Source organism: Haliotis asinina, chromosome 11 (genome assembly GCF_037392515.1).
Source record: "Haliotis asinina isolate JCU_RB_2024 chromosome 11, JCU_Hal_asi_v2, whole genome shotgun sequence".
Taxonomy (NCBI): domain Eukaryota; kingdom Metazoa; phylum Mollusca; class Gastropoda; order Lepetellida; family Haliotidae; genus Haliotis; species Haliotis asinina.
The window spans coordinates 46,014,646-46,030,346 of record NC_090290.1 but is presented as its reverse complement, the minus strand read 5'-3'; the positions used below and the strand labels follow the sequence as shown (position 1 = coordinate 46,030,346).

General features: G+C 39.8%; 1 protein-coding gene across 2 annotated transcripts; it reads right to left on the bottom strand.

The window, feature by feature from the left end:
* Nucleotides 1-628: 628 nt before the first annotated feature.
* On the bottom strand, nucleotides 629-13,739 carry LOC137256151 (sodium-dependent dopamine transporter-like). 2 transcript variants are annotated; one of them, XM_067793854.1, is made up of 14 exons: nucleotides 13,536-13,739; nucleotides 11,658-11,774; nucleotides 10,604-10,735; nucleotides 9,451-9,727; nucleotides 9,145-9,277; nucleotides 5,813-5,947; nucleotides 5,355-5,458; nucleotides 4,547-4,671; nucleotides 3,393-3,505; nucleotides 3,033-3,161; nucleotides 2,249-2,348; nucleotides 1,659-1,759; nucleotides 1,273-1,443; nucleotides 629-767 (listed from the first exon to the last, which is right to left on the bottom strand). In XM_067793854.1, the coding sequence occupies exons 2-14, from the start codon at nucleotides 11,770-11,772 to the stop codon at nucleotides 672-674; spliced, it is 1,731 nt and encodes a 576-aa protein (XP_067649955.1). In that variant the 5' UTR covers nucleotides 11,773-11,774; nucleotides 13,536-13,739; the 3' UTR covers nucleotides 629-671. The 2 variants fall into 2 exon arrangements, with proteins under 2 accessions (XP_067649955.1, XP_067649956.1); XM_067793855.1 differs by lacking the exon at nucleotides 11,658-11,774 and having other exon boundaries at nucleotides 13,536-13,712.
* Nucleotides 13,740-15,701: the final 1,962 nt, after the last annotated feature.

Genomic DNA, 15,701 nt, shown 5'->3' with positions numbered 1-15,701 from the left:
ATGAACATCGATCTTCGCAATTAGGATACAATGACATGTGTTAAACAAGTCAGCGAGCCTGACCACCCGATCTCGTTCGTCGCCTTTTACGACATGCACGGGTTACTGAAGATCAATTCAAACCCGGATCGTAAGTCTCCATGGTCCATAGTATTGTGATCTACTTTGGCAATCTATAATCCGTTTTGTATGTTGTTTCGTCTTGTATTGTTAAAATGTTTTAATTTAATTACTAGTTTTTAAAGTTACGTCTGTGATAAACTAGTTGTTTACTGTCCTTTGTTGTAAGGTTTTTATACTTCACCTATAACTGGTTTTAAGATATAACTTGATACAATCAAAATATGGCTGGAATACAGAAGATGTGACTAAGAAGTTCAACTCACTCACTCACTCATCCCGGATATTCTCAATAACTAGCGTGTTTTATCATTCTTTAAATATACCGTTGGTGTTTATAAGAAAGAAACACAAGGCAGTACTTAACTCAGAATCAATAAAACAAATAGGTATCACTGGTATTCGATGCTGTTCAAGGGTGCGTTACCGTGTCGGTGTATCCGTGTCGGGTATTGCAGAGAACCAGCTGATATTAGTAAAGAGTTGGATATTTTCTTCACAAAACTAATATGTGTTTCATGTCTTTTTTTATTGTGTACAACTAAACTGAATTATAGCATTGTCTCCATAATGCCCTCTCGGGGAGTATCTGTGACAGATGAAGAGAGTTCCCAGTGAAAGGTGGGTTTTAGCGACTTCTCGAGTTTCTGAAAAATATATGGAATGAAGACATACACAGTTAAGCATTTTGGATTTGAAATATACTTAAAAGCTACACAACGTGATGGAAGTTGGTCGATAATTGACACTCCAAATCAGTATAACTATATTTATATCAGTTCTTTGTCATCAGTTGGAAACAGTTTATCATATATCCATTTTAAGATAGATAACATAACTTTTCGAGTTGCTCGCATGGTGGGCTAACTTTCGTCGCAAGCAATCGTCCAGCCCATATTTATATTGTGTTTGTCAATTGATTGCTAACTGTTTTAGTTTCTTTGTGCCCAAACTAGCTTTACCAAGAGTTGATGCTATTTTTGTTTTTAGATATGTATTTGTATTTGATGTATTGTTTTCTTTCGCCACGATATGGCCGAAATACTGCCCATGTTACCATAAGTCTACACTCACTCACTCACGCAGATACAAACATTTTCATGCATGCGGGAACTTAACTGGCATCCCGACCCATGCCAAATTAAACCTCACCTCTTTGATTGTATTTCCTTCTGTGTTATACACCGTCCAGATGAAGACGACGGGCAAAGGCATGAGTGACGCACAAGATATCACCCATCCAACGCCTGTGGCCCAGGCAGGGTAGATGTAGTCTCCATATTTAGGGGGTCGGTAGGAGTATAAAGAATAACCACAGATGATCTGCAAAAACATTAAACATTTGCAACTCAGTTTGTGTAGTTGAGCAGTAGTTCATTAATTGTCAGTATCAGTGTACAATGCGTGTGAGTGAGCTAAACTTTGTATCATATGGTTAATATGATCAATAAGTGTCACTATTAGTGTCTAGTGCTTTTTACTGAATTAGTTACTGATACCTGAGGTCTAACATGGACATGTCACACCCTGTCACCTACCAGAAGGAGTCCTGGACAGACGTATTTGAGGCTAAAGGTCAGGACCCGAGGAGCAGTCTTCTTCCACATCATTTTGGTGATCCTCCGCAGTCTGTCCGTGCCTGCAACAAAAACACGACCCCAGGTAGTGGAATAGTGAAAATAGTGGGTGGTCGGTTGTTACACATCAACAGACTTCACTTGCCTCACCAACTTGCCTCTGCCTCTAAGGCTAACAGTCATCTCCTCCAACTGGGTGCTCATTCACAGCTGGGTGAACAGAGGCAACTTTGAACGATGTCATTTGCCTTAAGTCAGACCATGTGTATAAGAAGATACCGCCATGCATAATAATGGGGGATCACAAGCAGCAAGGAGCTATGTCTTCCCGCCTCAGATGTTTCGATTGGCAAATGCCTTTGGAAACATCCTGTAGAGCGATATAACTAAAGGTGGATTGGAAAGAATTACATTGCTAACTTATCTGTACAATGCACCCGCTCGTTCAGTCTGCTCAGTCACGTTACCTGTGCACCATGGAGTGAGGTAACTATACAATTGAGGGCCTAATGCAGTGCTTGCCTCTTAATATTTCCACAAAATATTCTTACCATAGATCCAGCTGACAATAAAACAATCCAGCATCCCAAAGACTGCAATTGAGGGGAAAAACGCATACCAGTCCACCAAAGTAAGAACATAGATACCGCCCTGGAAAAAAAAACAGTTTCCTGCTCAGCTAAACATATGTATTTTGGTTTGGTTTAGTTTTACACGGCACTCTTCAATATTCCAGCTATAGTGCAGCAGTCTGGGTATAATCGAGTCTGGACTAGACTCTATATATTAACAGCATGAGCATCGATGCAGTTAAGATGCGATTCTGTTGTGTTTGCTAGAATCACAATGAGCACATTTTTCCTCTTTCGTCGAGCTAAAGGGCTATGAATTGATGCCAAATTTGCATCAACCTAAGCAACCCATTATTTGTTTGTTTGTTTTTTCTCTCACAGGTATTGTGTTAGTAAAGCCGCTGCGATTTAATTCCCAGTCGTTAATATCCACAGGGACTGCAATTGAACGTTTTGGACAAATTTAAGACATGTTATGTTTGATTTACACTTTCTACACAAAGTTCAGAATCTCGAGTCTCCACGTGTTCGTCCTATACCTGGAATACTGCTGAATGTGGCCACACACAGTAAAATGAAAAAAATATCATTGCAAACACTTTACTTGTAGATTTGAGGCATTTGCACTGCGGCATAAAACTAAACTTACTCTCTCACTAGCCCAAACCAAGTACAATCAACTACTGCTTGAAAAGCTAAATATTGGTGACAAATAAGTGATAAGATCAACAAAAAATGAGAGCTACTGACGAACAATATTTACCTGGGACATGTAAAGAAGGCTAAAGATGAAGCATGGAACAATTACCATGACGATGACTAACCACCGTCTGCGGGCCAGACAGGGGTACTCATCAGACAATGCTGTAACTGGGATCTCAAGGCATGGTACCTGCGCAAACAAGTACTAGTACTGATGAATCATATAACTGAACGGCACACTACCCTTTCTGAGGAAATAAAACATTCTTAATAAATCTTTCATGAAGAACCGTGAGCTTCGCTGTCAATAATCGATCAGCCGTATCTTTGCGATCAGTGGATCCGACGAACCAATGACCGATATTATGAGTCCAACACAACAAAGATATTTTGAAAACATTGTTGGGAAAGAACTTGTTACCATCGAGTCGATTCCGAGAGTTAAGATCATGATAAACGCCACCGATGACCACAGCTGCGGTAAGGGAAGTGATGCTACCGCTTCCGGGTAGACAATGAAACCAAGATTGAATCCTAAGCAAATCGAAACGAAGAATCGTCATAGTAACGTCAATAAAGTACGATATTTTAAAAACCCAAACCATAACACTGATGTTGACTTAAGAATTAACATGTCCGATGCCACGCTGATGTTCAGCGCTCGATTACAAAATGTGTAAAATGTACCTTCCCAGACACATTCTGTCATGACCTCTACATTAGCAATCACTATATTGTTTCTAACACGTTTACAAAAGAAACAAAGTATGAGACATTGCGGCATAAGAACAAGGCCAATTTCAAAACTATTTATATAGCAGTTTCCGAAATAACAACACAACACAGATCTTCTCCTACATGTTTCAATCATGTATCTTCAGGGAGAAGTGATTACAGTTAAACAGATTGTTATGACGTCACTTTTGTCTTGACGTATAGTAATACAGTAGAAGTATACTTCCAATACACTGCGTTACTGATTTAACCATGGACACAATTCTTTAATGAAAAACGTTTCTTTAGCTTTACGCAGCATGGCATCAGCAGTATTCATCTTGTAAAAAGGGAACATTTAAAATTTTATTTCCTTTCCTGCTGCGCATTTGTCGATGTGAGCGCTAAAGGGGATGCACCTGGGTTTTGGGTCATTAAGCTGCTGTTTATGGACAGCACAGAATTTGCACAGTTTCAGCTGCCAAAAAAAAACGAGATAACTCATGCAATCATAACCTAATCGACAGGATCGATTATCTTCGTGGCAACTATTAGGTTGTCTGGACCAGGGGCTATTTTCACGAAACAAACTTTACTACGGTTTCCCTTAACTCCCTCTTTAAAGTGAGCGAGTGACTTTAGTTTTGCGCCGCACTCAGCAATATTCCAGCTACAAGGTGGCGTTGTTTTAAATAATCAAGTCTGGACCAGACAATCCATCGATTACCACCGTGAGCATCGATCCGTTCTGGGAACCGATATCATTTCTAACATTGCGCTAAGGTTACCTTAGTGATTTACGAATACATTAGCGCTTTGAGAAAGGAGACCTTGGATCTTGCAATCAGCAAACGTTATTACCTGATGACTGAAACGCCTCCACAGTGACTCCACGCAGGTGTGCAACGTGACCCATGACGGCAAAGAAGGCGAGGCCGATGTATACTGCGGAGAAGACATCAGCTCCAACTACACTCAAAGCATCCCTACAAAGGAGGAAATAAATGTACGTTTGTGGGCAAACACCTTGTTCATGGTCACATACAGCGCAGAAGAAATACATTCATTATTATTCTTAAATGTCGCATGAAAGTCCCCAATCGTCCCTGTATAGTGATCCACCTTCACCTGTGGCAATGAATAGCCTGCTGTTATATTGTATTGTCTTCTGTAACTAAAATATTCTATATTTACAAGCTAGTCTTATGTTGATTGTTTCATATCTATTGATTGTTTTTAGTCATGATATGGCTGAAATATTGATGATGTCACGTAGAATTGTAAGTCACTCACTCACTCTAAATATTGTGTTCAGTCAGTTTGCATAAGCATAAAAGTTTCACCAATGTTAAAGATTAAATCCCTTCCAGCAAAATGAATTTGTCTTTCCATACAAAAGCTATATATTCAAGATACTATGTCTGGTGATGTCCTCATCGGTTTTCAGAGATACATGATACACCATCTCTACTACCTACCCATGGTCATATGGGTAAGGTCATGTTTAGCGGTCGCGCAACTCTAACAAGGCTCTTGCATATACCTTGCCACCGGAAATCTAGTACCAGAAGTAAGCTGATAAGTAAGCGTCTCGCAAGCTAGCAATAGTCGGAGGAATATTGAAGGTGCAAAGTAACATATGTAGACACAATGACAGAACATTACTGACCTGAAGCAATTGTTGTTGAACTTGTTATGTCCAGCCATTGTCACCAGACAACCAAACGCAGTTCCGATGGAGAACATGGAAAGGTTACAAGCCTCAATCCAAATCTATAAATAAAATTATTACAATGATCTGTTGTTTTTTTGTTGTCCCTTTTTAACGCCGTATTATTCTTCATTCTAGCTATATGGCAGCAGCTTGTGAATAATCGAGTCTGGATCAGACAATCCAGTGATCAACAACATGAGGATCGATCTACGTAACTGGTATACGGCGACATGTGTCAACCAAGTCAGCGATTCTGACAAACCGATCCTGTTAATTGCCTTGTACGACAAGCCTGAGTTGCTGATGATCAGTTCTAACCCGCATCTTATATGTATTAGAAAGACCAAACACAGCACACAGAATATCCAGTGCCTCTAAATTGTTTGTGCTGTTTGTTTAAACATGATGATCACCTCAGGTTCCGATAGCCTCTCAAAGTGGGGGTAAAGGAAGTAGTAGATCCCATCAGCTGAACCCGGAAGTAGACATCCCCGGATGAGGACAGCAGTGATGAGGATGTAGGGAACTGCTACTGTGACATACACTACCTGTTCCATAGAAACAAACACTTACCACGCGGCACTGCTTCATATAATCTGCATTGTGTGGGTTTATTGGAAAAATGGTCACATGGAACTTTGAACTCGACATGGACACATCAGTTACCTTGTTTCACAAAACGCACAAGTTTTTCCAGTGAGTAATTAATGTAATGCTCTTCTGCTATATGTCAGCTATAAAAGGACGATGCCAAATTCACACAGATGCCCACGCTCATTCTCAGCAAAAAAAGAAACATCCTCGAAAGCAGCTGGTGCATTAACATTTTAGCATCCAAGTATTATTTGCTGTGTAAAACACAGACTAAAGCATTATTTTTAATTTAAAACAAGAGTTGTCTGATCAAATCAAAGATACACACACAATTAATAATGCACATACATAAGTAGTATAGGGAATGGGGGTTCTAACTCACAGAGCAAAATCGCCTGCAAATTTGCAGGGAAAACCAGGGTACACCCACAACTAGTACTAATTATACGACTACTTTTCATTTGCAAAAAAAATTGTAGGTGTCTCACATGTTTTTCTCTCTGACCGAGACCCTCTAAAAACGCTTTCGTATCAGATCCACAAGGCTGTACAAGATATAGCGAGATCCTGATGTCTTGCCCACTGACAATAAAACTCCAAATCCAACTACATCCTCTAGCACGGGACTATTGCCTGATGCGGAACCTTTGACCTTCTTGCCCGCTATTGAGACACCTCCAAATCCAACCATCCAGGACTTCTATGATCGTCTGTGGAAGATTGAGACTCGTTCGGAGCAAAACCCGAAGATAGTGTGAGCTGTTGTGGAGCAAAAACGTCCATGTTGTCAGCTTGGGTAGATCAAACAATGAATATTTTGATTGACATCTTGTCCAGGCTGGACAAGGACAAGGAAGAACTCCAAGAGGATATTGAAGAAGTTGAGGAGAGCATAGAAGACATCAAGGAGGAACAAGAAGAGGTCCATTTTGATATACAGATGGTTGGTCGGATGGTAGGATCAACCAAGAATTTTGTATACATTTTGATGACTGCCTTTGCTCTGTGGAATGCCTTATGGACAACTTGGACACACTGCACAGCAGCCAAACAAGATGATTCACAGTTCATATACCCCATACACAAACAGGACGATATGAAGGATAAACTGCCTTCCAAGGACCCCTTCCACATGAACTAAAATTGAACTATAAACGATGTATATTTTTTGTTTGTGTGCATCTTGCACCTTGAGATACAATGATGAATATTTTTCGTCTGCATGTACCTCGAACTACAAACAATGAATATTTTTCGTCTGCATGTACCTTGAACGACAAACGATGTATGTTTTTTGTCTGCAACCAGTCCATGTAGAAAAAAATATCTTGAATTTTTTGCAGAACCTATTCTCGCCAAAGATCTGGAAGCGTCAACTGAACTTCTCTATCATCTTTTCTTGTAGATGTGGGTGAGTGGCAGATTTCACTGAGTCTGCAAAGAAATGGTTCCCCCACCAACCGGAGGCATCCTATCCCACCAAAGTCTCGTAGTGTTTCTTGTATCTTGTAGCCATAGACTGGAATCGTTTCTCCATGCAGTGAATTGAGAAACAGCAACAGTCTATTCTTCCCTTCGTTTTTGGACATGGCAAACGTTTTGCACGTGTAGACTCCTTCTGGAACTTCAGAACCTTTTCTATGTTTACTACATGGTGGTGGTGTTACCTCCAACCCTTTTGGTCCACCGTAGTTCGGTAATCAATGAGGCATACTTTTCAATTTAAACCCGTGAGTGGGATCTGATTCACCTGATAGTAGTCGGAAAATACATTGATCTTTCTTACATGTGCAATTCTTTGCTAAATTCCTAACGATTTTTGTTTTGGCCCCAACCAGCACAGGCCCTATCATATAAATTATCTATATTTTGGATAAAGGCATGTATGATTAGGCATTCTGGAACCTCAAGTGTGAGACGTTCCTGAGGTGTGTAGTCTATGTCTTTATTTTTCCATAAAACAGATTGCTTGCTTCCAATGCTATGATCAGTTGCACCACACTTACATGTTGAGTTGTCTCCATCAAAGATTAGAGGGCGGCCTTGGTTAAGAGTGAAGCATTTATTCTCAGGCTCCGAGCAGTTTGAGAGTATAACTTGCAGTTTTCCATTAACTGTGTGAAATTGCCTTGGTTAGTAGAGGTGAGCGAAATCAATTACTTCTCCACTTTCAACATACTCACGGAACATGCACAAATAGAGTTCTAGAAATTGTTTTGGAATTTGGTATAATTCATAGAAGAAGAGCCACAATCGCTCAAGGATTTGTTTCTCTTGGTTAGAGAGAAAAACATGTGAGACACCTACAATTTTTTCTACTTCAGAATCGATCTGCGTAGGCAGTAGTGAAAGGAGGCTCCTTGGATTTTCATATATCAGCCTTGTGATATGTGATATTTTTTCTTCATTTCCCAAACGGATAAATTACCTGACCTGATCTCAGCATAAGCTTCCCGCAATAGTTTGGTTCCGGGCATTTTATACCCTGCACTTTTTTATATTTTTAATTGGAGGTACACCCAGTGGGGTGAAACCCCCAATGTGGCAGGTTCCAGAGATATGAGCTAAAGCCTCCCGTTTTATTCATCACAAAAAAGTTCTTTCGTGTTTAGAGAAGGAACCATAAAGTAGTTTAGTTCCTAGCATTTTGGTTATTCCATATACTACTTTTGCTGGGTGATACAAATTCATATCAGAGTTATATGTGGACGGTTGTGCAGATGAAAAGTAGGCGTATAATTAGCACTAGATGTGGGTGTACCCTGGTTTTCCCTGCAAATTAACAGGCGATTTTGCTCTGCGAGCTAGAACCCCCTTTCCCTATACTACTCACATATTTACAGTTCATGGCATTCAGACCGCATTCTGAGTTTTTTCGAATGACATTTAAAGTGGTTTGCACAGGGAGAAGTAATGAAGATAATGAAGACGTACTTGTCAGAAGTAATGAGATTATAATATTTAATCATCATTCACATTTGTTTCTCCTAATAAGGAATCTGATATCCGTAAATGTCTTAACTTTACAGTCTCCCAAAACAGATGTGGCCTTATGGTTGGGGCGTAAAGGAATAAACTTAACTTTACAGTTCCCAAAACTGATGTGGCCTTATGGTTGTGGCGTAAAGGTATAAACGTATGATTCAGTTACCTTTCCAGAAACTTTAAGCCCTTGGAATAGAAATAGGTACACCAGGACATATATGATAACCAAACAGCCACAAATAGGCCATCGCATATCACCAAAATGTTCCAGACTGTCGGTTATCTCCAAAACTCGGAATCTGAGGAAATGAAACGTATGGTAACTATTTCAAAATTTTGTTTGAAATTCTAGGTAACAGTTGAGGAATATGGCTGGAATCTTCGTTTAGATAATCCAGTGTTAGTATCAGGAAACTGTAAAGATCACCGAAGGACAACATTAAATCAGCACAAAATAAAAAATCTCCAATACTTCCAGAATTCTTCAGCCGACGTCATCCCATTCATATGCTTGGTACCATTTGCCAAGGGAGAAGAGTTGTAAATGACTTTTGATGCATTGGCTGCAGCAGCGAACGTATCGTCTTCGTTGTTAGATATACAAGTGGGCGTGTTCCACGGATTGTCACAGTGAGCCCAGGGTATGTTGGTGGAGAACGAATAGTAGAGGTAGTAGCATATCCAGGCAAGCAGAGCAGAATAGAAGGCGGCATAGAGCAGATTGATGACCACTTGACCCATACCGATACCTGGACAATAGATACAGGTAGTTTCTCTTGTCCGAACAAGGGTTTAATGTGACTGTGAGTGTTTGATTGTTTTTGTCTCTTCATGCATTGTATATTTTGCATTCTTTAACAAGCACATGTAAAATTTATATTACGCTCATGAAGGTATATGTACGTGAAAGGCTCTACCATATAGCACTACTATATAGACGACTATGATGGACCAAGATAAATTGATTAACTGTGATGTAACACACATGTATAACCGGGCATCGTTTCTTCTTCTTTTGTATTTTGAAGTCCTTCACCGTCCAGGACCGTGACCAGATATGAAGTCCATGTAACGCACGTGAATGTATATGTGCGTCAAAGGCTATCCAGTACAAATGGTGAGTAAGTGAGTGAGTGAGTTTGGTTTTACGCCGTTCTCAGCGATACCCAAGCTATATGGAGGCGGTCTGTAAATCGAGTCTGGACCAGACAATCCAGTGATCAACAATATGAGCATCGATATGCGCAATTGGGAACCGATGACATTTGTCAATCAAGTCAGCGAGCCTGACCACCCGATCCCGTTAGTCGCCTTTTATAGCAAACATGGGCTGCTAAAGACCTATTCTACCATAGACCTTCACGGGTCACAAATGGTTATGATAAACTGCGATTAACTGATTCATCGATCGATTGGTCGATCACTCAGGTACTTGATTCAAAACGAGTATTTGTTCTTGGTGCTGCTTACATTATGTTTACCCTTCCCGACTAGCAATGAGATTACACAGTCCAGTCAGCATTCAGTAAGCAACCTGACACAATTTTATGCTTGGGGTATCGACGGTATCTACAATTAGTACTAATAATATATTCATCGTTAAAAAACAAATCAAGACATCGTACCTCTAAAAGGTGGACAAAGATTCCAGACTTTGATTGGTCCACCTTGAGAGAACTGCCCAATCACCATCTCCAGAAACACACAGGGTATTGCGCTGATGATCGTGAACACGATGTAGAGGAACAGCATTGCCCCTTCAACATTGCCCCGACATATAAGTGAACAAACATACTATACATGTAACATACACTCAAAAACTGATGGATGCGATTTCATAAGTCCCCCTGAGCGTATGAACATTTGCTAGTAACAGTTGACTTTTTAAATACTCGTGAAGATCCGGGTTATAATTAATCATCAGTAGCCCATGCATGTTGTAAGAGGCGACATGGTTGAAACATGTCATTGTCTCGTATATCAGTGACCATTCTGCTGATCAGTGCATTGCCTGGTCCAATCCAACCCAATGGCATTTTAAGTATATCAATATAGTCGTTTTTATTCCGCCAGACCCGTGAAGGTCAGGGGTAGAACAGCCCTTCAGCAACCCATGCTTGCCATAAAAGGTGACCATGCTTGTCATAAAAGGCAACTAACAAAATCACAGTGTCTGACTCACTGAGTTGGTTGACACACGTCATCACTTCCCAGATCGATGCTCATGCTGTTGATCACTGGACTGTCTGTTCCATACTAGACTAGATTATTTACAGACCGCCGCAATATAGCTGGAATATTGCTGAGTGCGGCGTAACGCTAAACTCACTTACTGCTCCGGAAACCTCCACAAACGCGTTTGGAAACTATGATGAAAAATCTGGCCTGTTAAAAATCAAGTCTGCACCAAGCACAAGATCAACAATGTGCAACAGCTTACTTTTACTCAAACGAGTTACATAATACAAAAAAAATATCACACAGTTTAAACGACAAAACTCTGTAAGATGCGTCAGTTAAAAGCAATGTCGACTGAGCATTTCCCAATAATCAGGAGTAGGTGTTTGTGGAACAAGTATCAAATACCGATGACACCATGTGTTGTCCTCCAAACAATACCATTCCTATGTATCATTGGATCTGACTTTAAGATTGACACTGAGGGTATAGAATGCCAACCTCCGCCATTTCTCATGCACAAGTACGGAAATTTCCACATGCTTCCCACCCCGACCGAGTATCCAAGAATGGTCACCAAGTAGTCCATCTGAGAACTCCATGTTTCGTGTTCCATTTCTGTTGGATAACAAACATACAACACATATTGTTTGTACAAGAACATCTGGCGACTGCGTGTAGTTGTGTAGAAGTTGTATCCTTCTGTGGAGATTAATACGACATACCGGCTCAGGGAACACTGCTACAAAGAGGCGAACATCAGACCGTATTACATGAGAAAGAAGCATAAAACGTATTTATCCTCCGGGCATTTTAAATGTGCGAGAGATCAGTTTACTTTATTTGGAAGATCGCTGTCGACTATACCACATGTTAACTCTATCTCGACTGAATATGAAAAATCAGTGAAACATAATCTGACAAGCTTATAACTGCAATAAAATGGCTATTCATATGTATGTTGAGTGTGTAAGTGATTCAATGTATAAAATGATCTAAATAAAGCAATGAAAGTCGGTGAAATGAATGCTCAGGCGGATCCAGAAGTAGGGGGCACTAAAAAAACTGTATCATCCCCTGCAAGTGGAAATATATGGGATGTCGGGATGGCTTACAAGGAGATAGTTTTCATAGTTTTCATAGTTTTCATACAAGGTATGCATAGGCCATTTGTTTATGGATTATTTTCATAAAAAACAAACACACACTAATTCGTTCTGATACATTTAAACAGTTCGTTAACCTTTAACACATTGGGTTGTTAACATAATGCTTTTGGGTATAAGTTTTCTGAGGACGTTTGAAGAAATGACTGAGATATCACCAGCATCACCCGTCTCGCAGAGGTTACACACTACCAACAGTGGTACACCTGCATCACTTTTGTTTTTCCTCCAACATCAGACTCTCATGCAGTGATTTACCTAGGATACTGTTAAAAGTGTCTTCATTTCCAAATCATATACCAATGAAGATCAGGATTACAATTGATCTTCAGTAGCCCATACTTGTCGTAAGAGGCGAGTGAAGGGGCCTTCACACGGCAAACAAACCTTTGACAACAAATGTTATTAAAATTTAAACTGTTGTCAAACTGGCGTTTTCAAACGCGAACCACAACTTGTCAAACGTTCATGTCGTTTGAGCGCCAAGTCGTTATCGCTACGCCCTGCAACAATCTCGCTGACAGCATATTTGGATGTTTCTGAACAACATTTCGCACGTCAAACTCGAATTTGACAACACTGAAAGTTTGATGGAAATGTTGGTGAGAATAGAGACCGCTCTTATTTCTCGTCGACAGTTTAATTATAACAACTCTGAAATAGGTGTTGGTGGCGAGTTTACACTCTCAAACTAAAGGCCGCTAAGTAGGGCGATCAGGCTCACTGACTTGGGTGACACGTGTTATCGGTTCCCAATTGCGCAGATCGATGCCCAGGCTGTTCATCACCTGAGTGTCTGGTCCAGAAGCAGTTTGCTGCCATAAAGGTGGAATATTACTGAGTGGGGCTTAAAACAAACTCTCTCACTCTGACTCATAATGTTTAACATTCACTGGCGTTGCTTGTCACTCCTTTTTGCAACATGTATGTATCATTTGCTTCCATGTGGCATGTTTACTCTTCAGTTGTATCCTGCAGCGGCACATGTTAAACTTGTGGTTGTTTACTGATCCGGCTCATTTCTCTGGAAATAAATGTGTTTAAAATCCTACCCAACGCATGTGAGAACGATATACTAGCAACTCAGTACGAAGGACGTAACACATCAATACATTTCTTAAAGATACCGTTGCCTCATCATCAAGATGCTGAACAAAAAATACATTATTCCAACTTTCCTTTTCATTGTCAATATAATAATTGAGATACTTACTTCCAACGGTCTACCCTCTAAAGAAACCAGTTCGAATGCAATCCCAACTACAGTCAAATAGTCTTGTTGGTGATAATCACAAGCTGGTCATAAACATTAGTCAGAGATATCTTGATTTGGAGGATTATGGTTCACAGGCGGCAAGAATTGGACGCCGCGGTGAAGATGAAGTGAATACTGAGCTGCGAAGTCACTACGTACTACACAGGTGAATATTGCATATAGAGAGTAATTATCAAAAAAAGAAGGTGGTGCTTACTGATTATTCATGCAGCTGTGATTCCATATTCTCATACATTATTTCTCATTTGTTATACAATCCAACCTTCTATAATGCGCTTTGGTAATTGATTGTATTTTACAGGTCAAAACATATCTTACAAGTAAATGACTGCCTTATTTGCACTCAGCAAATGTATGGTTTGTTGTGTGTGTTTTCTGAGATGTTAGGGCTCCACTGGATCTGGTTGCTGTTTTTTTTAGGAATGTGATCTGCATGGATTTGGACACGTCTTCATCGGCATTTCTATAGCTGACAAATTGCGGTCACTTTATGTCATCAACTTTTCACCGTTACATAAACATCAACGACCTTATTTTGTCCTGGAATCAAGCATACCACACCAGAGTATACATATCCGAAAACTTCAAATTGTAGACAACCTTAGAACACTAGAATACCCCTAGCTTTCTTGGAATCTGTGTGAAACAAAAGCTAAGAATTTAAGCATTTCTTGTTGTGATTTCAGTTTAGGGATGTCTAGTGTGTACGAATAGACACAATCAGACTATAGGGCTCATGGAAATATGGTCGTTTGAAGAATACTGAACGCACGAGTTATTCAAAGAAAGCAAAGCTATTCATTACCAGAGGAAGTGTGTGAATTTTGTTCAAGGCCACAGAATGATACAGTCAAATCAGTCAGCACTTGGTTCAGGCCGGGAACCAACCACCCTTCAAGAAATTGCCACATCACAAAACTTTTTAACCATAAAGTATGTCACGTTGACGCCATTTTTTGTGTATGTGTGCCAATTCGTATGTGGATGTGTGATTTTTCGCATTCTAAAATATAACTGCCTTAAGCACACTTAACAGATTATTTGGAACATATTGTTAATAATATGTACAAATGTTTAGACATGATAAATCCCAGGAGTTTTAGATGGACAATAGAATGAATGAGTTAGTGACGTTTTTGGTCACGTTGGCAGTATTTCAGCCATATTGTGACGAGAACAATTTCTAAATTCATTATAAATACAGTGTTGAGTTATAAAAACCTATCTGCAAAGGACGGTAACATAACTCCATTGCCATGTGTTGGTAAATACTAGCTCAAAGAAAATTAACATAATACACTAATTAACGATACGAGATGGAAAGGCTAGTAACGCAGTTTTGTCCACCATACCAGGGAGAGACTCTAATGAGCCACAGTCACATCATCATGTTGGTTATAGTCAGAATATTGCATAGGCTTATTCATCAGAAACAACGTTATCCCAAACGCCATGATGACAGTCACATTCAGCATTCAGCTTCCATGTCATGATCAAACTAAAACTGTAAATCAGTAAAGATGTATGAGATATTCAAAAGATTTAATGAGGGTAACAGCGTTCATGGTTTTGAAAAAGCGTTCAAACGTGTGATCTCTGACTAATACAAACGTTGTGCCATGGTTGTGAGAACTTTCAAGACTTGAAAAAGACTTTGATAAATGCTTTCAAATGTTTGATGATATCTCGGACTGATGCAAAGGTTGCCCCATGAGGGTGCTAACATTTAAGACTATGAAAAAGCTTTCGGATGGTTGGTAGTGTCTCTGAATGATGCAAAAGTGGCCTCGTGAAGGTGAAATCATTTAAGACTTTGAAAAAGCTTAGAAATGTTTTATGGTATCTCTGACTGGAGCAAAAGCTGTTTCATAAGAGTGACCGCATTCAAGGCTGCCAAAGCTTTCAAATGCTTCATAGGAAATCTGCCCAACGCCATATAATATTGTCCATTTCTTTAAGTTACTGCATTTACATGTGTTTGTAACTGACGCTGTCGATTGGACAGACAACATTCACCGTTCACAAACTCTTGCTACCAACTTGTCAATTATATTACTGCATTTAATGTGTTTCTTAAAGATGACTATACAAATACCTGTATAC

What these genes read in the sequence shown, in the direction of transcription:
- LOC137256151 (XM_067793854.1), bottom strand. Translation starts at nt 11,772, where the DNA reads ATGGAACACGAAACATGGAGTTCTCAGATGGACTACTTGGTGACCATT. An exon ending in GTGCATGAGAAATGGCGGAG is followed by an intron (nt 10,736 to 11,657) that starts GTTGGCATTCTA and finishes GCAATGTTGAAG; the next exon opens with GGGCAATGCTGTTCCTCTAC. An exon ending in AGAGGCTATCGGAACCTGAG is followed by an intron (nt 5,459 to 5,812) that starts GTGATCATCATG and finishes TTTTATTTATAG; the next exon opens with ATTTGGATTGAGGCTTGTAA.